The following is an 8,491-nucleotide window of genomic DNA, read 5'->3' as shown; positions in this document are numbered from 1 at the left end:
AGGTGGGGTCTGAAAAAGTGTACATTTGGACTAGGTGTCTTTGAATCAAGGCTGCATTAACCTATGTGATCTGAAGCTTCTCTCTTACCAGCATTTGGAGCATAAAATCCTATCACTTATGCCTAACTGCCACATACTTGTAACCCTATGCATGTGGGATAAAATTAAATCAAGACAAATGGAGACACCCGTATTCCCCCTTTATAATTTATAAGGATAAAAGGCACATTTTTTTGCCAGGGCAGGGTTCAGGAACTTTAGATATCTAGCTAGAAAAAATTTCTTCTCTCCCCACTAAGAGATATCTCTCAGAGTTTGTCAGACATCCAAAATGTTATTTCTGCTCTCTTCATTAGAAACCATGTTTTGCAAGTGACAGAGATGTACTCTTCACAGACCACCATTTACTTAAACAAATTATTAATCATAAAGCAATGATGGAAGGCAAGAACTGCTCCATCTCCAACCATGACTCGACAGCATTTGGTTTGACCTTTGTTCTGCTTGGAAAATCTCCAAAGTTAAAAATGCCTATTGGGAGAGTTGAAGCTGGCTGACAATGAGTTTTCTCAGGGTTTTGTGTCCTTGCTTCTTTGGTGAGCTCTGTAGACATAGTTCACTGGACACTGGGGCATTCAGAGATCAACTGTTCAAAACCACTTCTCTATGAAATGCATCCTCATTTCAGTGGAACAGATCTCTGCCTGCATCTGAGGAAGGAGAGCATGAAGAGATATGATATTCTTCACCTCCTCAAGGACTTCAACAGCACAATGGAACAGCAACTTACTGAACAAATACAGAGGACATATTTTATTTATTATTTATCTCATAGAAGACATATAAAATTAATTACTGCAAAACATTTCAAGGATGGAAAATATTGTCTAGAGTAAAAAGGGGAACTAAAATCATAGCAGCCTAAGTGGTAGAAGTGTGAAAGACTGTTGCTAAATGTAAGCGTTTGCATTTTTAGGATAACTGAAAATTATAATATTCCAGATTCCTAAGTCAATGCAAACCTCCAATGCAAACCCTCTTAAACATGGGTTTTAGAGCAGAACTGTAATCACTAAGATCTTTAGTGTCTCAACAAAATAGATCATGGTCATTTCAAATGAGACCTTACTTGAAAGTTCAGAAAACAAGTAATTACAGCAAACCCTCTTTCAATTGGTGTCCAAAGATAATTTTCAAAAAGAAGAATTATGAATCACCTAAAGATCCACAGAACAATTCTATATATTGTATTTTTGAAGTCACAAAATCTCTGAATTTCATTTCATGATGGAGTCAGTAGCACTTCTTTTTTTTTTACTGCAGTGGCTAAATACTCACCCTCCCATGTACTGGGTACTGTAGTTTCCATTCAGTATGCTCTCTCAAATCCAACCCTTGTCAAAAGTAGTGCACCACTGGGAGGACTACAGAAAATCAAGGCAGGAAAACTGGTTCAAAGAGACAAGGCAGTGTTCCTTGTTTATTGCCAGATTGTTATATGCATTATTTTCCTCTGTATAACTATTTTTTATAATCTAAGTACTATTTATCTGATTACCTGAAATACGAAGCCTTTGTATATGCTCCCAGTTCTTGCTCTCATCCTGAAAATCTCTAGTAATTGCTCCTAGAGAAGGACTTAAAAAACCAAACTTAAGATGGAAATATTCGGAAAGAATTTAAATAATACTGCTTTTCACTCCAGCAATCCAATTTCTAACATATGTACCTTTTCTCTGCAGGAAAACAGTTTTTCCTGTGTCCAACATGAGAAAAGCAGTACAGAATTACGGGAATTGTCCCATCCCATGCAGTCAGCACCACAAATGAGAGGCTATGCCTTAGTAATTTGTGAGGCTTTTACCTCCCCTGTTGGGCTGGGAGGATAATACCTAGAAGACATATTCTGGGAGTTGTTCCATGCAAAAATTCCTGTACAGGGCTGCACTGTTTACATTGACTACAAATCTGTGTGCACAAGAGAGCTCAGCATGGGAACAAAAACCTATCTCTGAAGTCATTCTGTGAAACACATTGAACACAGTTTTCCCCATAACAACAAGGGAAAACAGAAATAATCTTGAAGGATGAAGCACCTCTCAAAAAATTTGCAGGGAACTTCTGCTTTCTAATACTACAGACTGTGTTAAACAAGTTTCTTAAATGAAAAGACTTCCCAAAAATATATGGTCAATATAGGTGAGGTCCACCAAGTCCAGCTAATTGATCCCTCTATGAGCCATGGGAAATGCAGTATGGAGACTCAATCTACACAAGAAGTGAAGCAGTAAAAAAAAAAAAAATTACATTGCAATGTGAGAGCCACATTTTAAAAACTACCTGTTTCTTGAATGCAGTTGTATTCACTATTGCGTCACAAATACTAGGGGCCAAGTGAAATACTATTCTTTACAGATCAGATCAGATGAGATATGATGAAAAGAGAATGAGGAGAGGGAAAAGAAGCAGGGAGGTCCTGCAGAAGAAAGCAAACCAATCCTCTGATTAAAGAAAGTAGGAGAAACAGGTCTGCAAAAGCAGTGGATCAAGACTTTCAACTAAGAGGATTTATGGAGAAGGAGATTTTATCTCCAGGCACAGGTTAGCCTCGTATAAATCCTAACCCCTGTTTTAAACAAACTGACCCCAAATTACCCGTGACGTTCAGAAGAATTTTGTACTAGAAGAAAACCTTGGTGGTAATTTTGTGATAAGCAAGGCAAGGCATTTGGAAGAGAGAGCTTTCCAATGAACAGGATGATTTCACTTTTAAAAAACTTCCTAATTGTTGATTCATCATATTTTCAAAGAAGCCTAGGCTGGAAATCCTAAACTTGCTGTAGCTGAACTTGGCATGGACCTTTAACTAGTTTGTTGGCAAAATCATTCCAATAAAGGCTGTTTGTCTACCTTTCCTTTTCCCAAAGGGACAAAATTTTAAGAAAAAACATAGCCTGTCCTGCTAGAGAGCCTAAAAGAAATTAAACTTAGAAACAAATCTGCAAGACCATGCTGTTCTAAGAACACAATTCCTCAACGACCCAGCGTGAGCACAGAGCACAGCGAGGCTGCAGCTGAGAGCCCGACTGCTCTAGACCCAGAGGTGACACAGCACCAGAAATGTGCCAAATCCAAGTGGACAAGCTCTGCCAGGCAGCAGCATCCTGTACCACACTAGTGCAGTTGTGGAAGCAGTGAGGTCCTGTTGATGCAGCACTGTGCCCTAAGATGGTTCTATACCTGCACCAGTATCTCTACGTGGTGTTATGTGCTTTTCTGCAGCTGCACCAGCACAGCTGAGGCTACCTTGGATGTTTCCATCATGCTCCACTACAGCAGCACAAATGTATTTTCTGGGGCTTTTCTGCCAGTACAATATACCAGTCTGGTACTCATAGACTCTTATTTTCCTGCAGAGTCTTTTAGAAATTAATTTTTAGTCAGGATTTGAATGTCATGAGGACTTTGTAACCTGGATTTGTGCAGTGTGAATATCAAGGCGTTCAGCCAGAACAATAAGGGAGGACAATGATAACCTCCACTTACGCCAGCTTGGGGACATGGATTGAGAAAAAAGGATACAGGGTGACAGGAACAAAAGGGACCTCAAGAATAAAAAATTATTAACAAGTACCCACCTCAAATGTACAGATACAAATGTGTGGCAGCCTGGGGAACAAGCAAGAGGAAATAGAGCTCCTTGTGCTGTTACTACAGCACTGTTGGAGTAACAGCTACAATGGGAAGGCTCACTTGTGATGGGAGCACTGTGATGGATGGATACAAGTTCCTCTGGAAAGACAGGGAAAGAAGGGAAGACTCAGGGGGCTTCCTACACAAAGGAGCAGCTTGAATATTTGTAATGGATGGCAATCTGATTGAGAGCATTTGTCAGGATCAGAAAAGAAGCCAGGAAGAGTGACAAGGATATGGTAGTCTGTTAAGCCCAGCCCATCAGGGTGACAGGGAGAGTTGAGCACTGGAACAGGTTGTCTGGAGAGGCTGTGCAGTCTCCATCCTTGGAGATTTCAAGGCCTGACTAGATAAAAGTCCTGGTCTAATCTCAGAGCTGATACCACTTAAAAAGGCAGCTGGACTAGGTCCAGAGTTCTCTCCCAGCCTGAATTATACTGTGATTCAAAGTCTAAAGAACAGAAACCCAGACAGGAACTGTACTTTGAAATTGAGGAACAGAGCATCTGTTACCAGCCAAGAAGTCTGTTTTGGTGACTGTGTCTTCACCACAAGCATGACACAGAGATGCTCGCACAGCAGTCAGCTGTAGGCCAAGGCTTCAGATTCCCAGGAAGTTACAGAGGAATGATGGAGCAGTGGCAGTTGCAGCAGAACCTATGACTACAACACTTGTGAGCATCAATGTCTAGGAAAACAAAAATAAAAATCTCTGGCAATAAATGTTAACTTGAAGTTAATGTCTTGAAGCGTATTTTCTCAGGGCATGGAACTTCTGAATGTTTTCAGTTTCCCTAACCACTCAAGACCCAGGAAATGTGAGACTGCACTAAAAAGTATTCCCAGCAAGGGAAAGGGGCAGAGGGGCAAAAATGTGTTTAATTCACTCATGTTCCTTACACGTGACCTCCCTAACAGCCTCACCATACAATATAGCATATCACCACCAAGTTTGAGAAGTAACTAAAACTTTCTGCCTCACTCTCACAAAGACATTGTTTACATGCTCTTGGACCATATGAATGAGCTCTCAAATGCAGACCATAATCATAGTCCTTTCTTGACAAATATTCAACCCTTGTTTTCACTGACAGAACCATATTCGTTTTTTCTAACTATCTTCAAAACTGCAGTCCCTAGGAAATTATATTCACATAATCTCTCTTGATTTGACAAATACACTCCCTCAAATCTCAGTTCTCTTGTCTGGTTCTCTTCCCACAGGTGGCTTCAGTTCCTCTAGCATCACTCAGCTCTTCTCCCAGACACAGCTCATGCTCTAGGGAAGCTCATGGTTGGCCCTCCATCTCCATCTCTCCATCTATCTCCATCTCCATCTCCATCTCCATCTCCATCTCCATCTCCATCTCCATCCTCCTCTATGAAAGCTGCCCACTGGGCTTATTGGCATCATCAGTGAGAGCTGATCCTCAAAGCCTCAAGGTTTCAGTCAGCAGCTCCCCGGTCTCCAGCCCCCGGGACTTGCAGACATCTGAAAAAATCACCTGTGCATTCCATTGCTACAACACTGCTTTTGGTTTCTTTCACCTCTTTTCAGAAACTGGCCTGCAGCCATGACAAGGGTTCAGAACCATTCCCAAAAGGGACAGGCAGTCTAAACAGAAAAGTGATTCTGATAGGCACTGCATGTACAGTAATGGTGTTTTACCCTGCCTTTTAAGGAATACTAAGCAGCTTGAACATCTATAACCATTTACAAATGAAGCTTGTGCTTCAGCATGCCTCAACCATATAACCAGAACATAAAATGTACTGTTATTTTTCTACAAGTGTCCTGTATCTACGTGTCAAAATTCATATAAAATCTTTCCTACCTATGTCAGTGGACCACTGTGAATATAACGCACGTGGGTAGTCACTGCCACAGTTCTGCTGCATGCTTCTCTCCCTGGTAATCCATTTTCTTATTATTGCACCCTTACCCATTTGGTTTATCTAGAAAAAAGAAAACTCACAACTACTCGAGTACTGCCCTAATCTTCAAAAAGCTTCGAAGTCTGTTGCTGGGTAAACAGCAGAAAATGTACCTCTAGGTCCTGTAAAGATTAAGTCAGGCTCCTTACAGCATTGTGCCAAGCTTGTTTTCAAAGGCTTTGGGTTAGCACCGACAAAAAGTTACAATAAACTGCATATCAGCCTTCAAAAAGAAGTTCTGATATCAAAATTTAGAAAGAAAACCAACTTTCAAATTCAAGGCTTAATCTTGAAGAAGTTAATATGAGAATCAATTTCAGCAATTGAGATAATGACTACATGAGTCATTATTTGAGAAAACATTTATTAATCAGAAACAAGATACATCTGAGTATTATTTTAAACTCTGAATAAACTAATATGGAATTGATCTGAAGGTCTAACCCTTTAGTCTGTCAATTGCTGGAAAATGCTTTTCCTTGTCCGTTTTTTACCAGTACTCTGGAAGTATGCATTACTGCCTATTACAGTATTTTCAATGAATAATACATGAGGGAAAAGACTTCACACTACATAATTAGAAGGGAAGTCTACAAAAAAATCATATACCACTGCAACATGAAAGAATCTAAAAATATTGAAATTGAAACAGCAATCATGTTGCAGTTGTATGATAATTTGAACGAACTAATTTCATTTACAGAATTTCTGTTAAGAATAAAGACAACAATCTGTGGAGTTATCTCCGTTGCCATTTAGTTATAATCCATGAGTGGCTCTCAAACTGGACAGGTGAAATACTCACAAATGTACTTGTAAAGTCTGATGTTTGCCTGCTTTCCATCTCCCTTTTTGTTTTCTTTCCTTCCTTCCTTCCCTCCCCTTTCCCTCTTCTTCTGAAAACACTCCTTTTTGTGGCAGATGGACAGAGGCAGAGCACTCAATGTTTTAAGTCAATGAAAAGCATTGACTCTGCTGGCCCAACTGATCTGGAAGGGAGACAGTCACCACTCTGCTGAGTACATGAAAACCAAGGCAAGACTGGGAACAGGACTCCAGCATGATACATGATTTTCTATGGATCTCTGCATGGGACAGATCCCTCTGCAGGAAGGCTTTGGTGTCACTTAGTAGGCAGCAACACTGAATAGAGTGATGAAGCAAGAAGAGCATACAAGAGCCCCTGCCTGAACCTGAAATACAGGTTTAAAATGAAGCTGAAGGCAAAATGAGAAACATTATACAAATGTGGGCGGGGACCAGTCCTATGGGTACAGAAAACAAAAGCGAGCTGACTAAATAAATTTGAAATCAGGTGGTAAATACAAGAGCAAACCCACTTTTCCAACACAAAACAGTTGCACTACCCTTGGAGAGCAACGCTTTAGGAAACTGCAAACCCTACTATCTAATTCCATTCTCTTTATTTTGTCTTGGTACTATCTACATGAATGGAAAACAATAGCAAAAACAGATGCATGCACTTCGGTTTTACTGGCTTTCAGTACATGACTGGATTGGAAGCAATAGTTCCAACACATTCATCTTCTTTCAAATTGTGGTTTCACTGAAAGGTGGCTGTTTCTTGAGCTTTTACTTAGCATATAATTTGAATGTTAGTCAACAGAATTCCCAAAGGCTCTTTCCCATGCTGCTCCTGTCAGTCTGAAGGCTATTTCCAAAATGTACCAATAAAACTTGCATTTGAATATTCTTCATTCATAAAACAGATGGAAAAGTGAAGAGCAAGGAGAAAAATGTACAGAAAGGAGACCTGTACAAAAAGAATCACAATGAAAAACAGAGATAATTTGACTCTCCATTCCCCATAACAGAAATATTAAAAGTTATGTTCTTCGGACTGCATGTCACATACAGTTCCTAAAACAGAATATTAGCTATTGTGTTTCTGTGCTGAAAGTCATTTTCCCACTGCTTTTTGTTGGCTGTTTGCATTATTTAACTTTAAAGAGTCCAAGAGGCTTCTGATTGTTTCACTTCCTATTCCTTTCATCCTATTCTTCATCTTGCCGGAATTACTTTTTCCAAATGGTATCAGCAGTGCTGCCAGTCCCCAAGGTTCTTTACTGATTATTCTCTGAGCTTTATCTTCCTTCTGTAAAATCCAGGCACTTTCCCTGGCCATAGCTATGAATTTCTCCAGCTGTGGTTGATTAACATTCTTGCTGATATTAAGGTCTTGTTCAAAGGGATTCCAGATATAAAGAGGAGATGACTCCGGTTTATTTACTTCCTTTCCCTGCAGACAATGTAAAGAAAAAGCAGAAGTTGCATATATGTACTATAGGTTGAGCAAATAACAAATCACTTGACTTATTACATGAGCATTAAAAGTGTTTTGACTTACTAGAGAACTTTTTGCAAAATACCCAGTCGTTATTAATCAAGTTAATTTTCCTGTCAACCTGACTGTTGAATGATTCCTGTTCTCTGAATCCTCTTAGTGGTGGTTTTCCTTGCCACATTCAGCTTAGATTTCCTTCAAGGCAAAGAACACGCAACTACAGCTTAACCTGTCGTTTTGGCCATTCTCCCATTTGCTTTTCAACAAACCTCAGACCTCACCCATTGCAACCCCCTTCTCCTATCTCTGTTTGTGTATGGGCAGCATGAGTGTGTCATATGAACCTGTGTAGCCCAGTTTGATAAACTATTGCAGGCACTTGAACTGTTCAAACCATTCATCCCACAGCACTCAGAGAGCTCACAGAGCTACTGTAACCAAACAAGATTACTGCCTTGGCTGAAATCCCTCCCAGTTTGGTCTGTCTTTTAAGTACAGAGCTATTGAGGTCATGGTTTACTTTTGGTCAGTTGGTATTGTACAACACATGTAGTTGAC

General features: G+C 40.0%; 1 protein-coding gene across 1 annotated transcript in view; it reads right to left on the bottom strand.

Annotated features, from left to right (window-relative positions):
- Window positions 1-1,306: 1,306 nt before the first annotated feature.
- MTPAP (mitochondrial poly(A) polymerase) overlaps window positions 1,307-8,491 on the bottom strand; it is an 18,131-nt gene continuing 10,946 nt past the window's right edge. Inside the window, 2 exon segments of the mRNA XM_032690089.1 lie at window positions 1,307-7,573; window positions 7,576-7,888. Coding sequence (XP_032545980.1) covers window positions 7,527-7,573; window positions 7,576-7,888 — 360 coding nt within the window. The 3' untranslated portion in view covers window positions 1,307-7,526.

Source organism: Chiroxiphia lanceolata, chromosome 1, assembly GCF_009829145.1.
Source record: "Chiroxiphia lanceolata isolate bChiLan1 chromosome 1, bChiLan1.pri, whole genome shotgun sequence".
In the NCBI taxonomy this organism is placed as follows: domain Eukaryota; kingdom Metazoa; phylum Chordata; class Aves; order Passeriformes; family Pipridae; genus Chiroxiphia; species Chiroxiphia lanceolata.
This window is presented reverse-complemented; position numbering and strand designations above follow the sequence as displayed.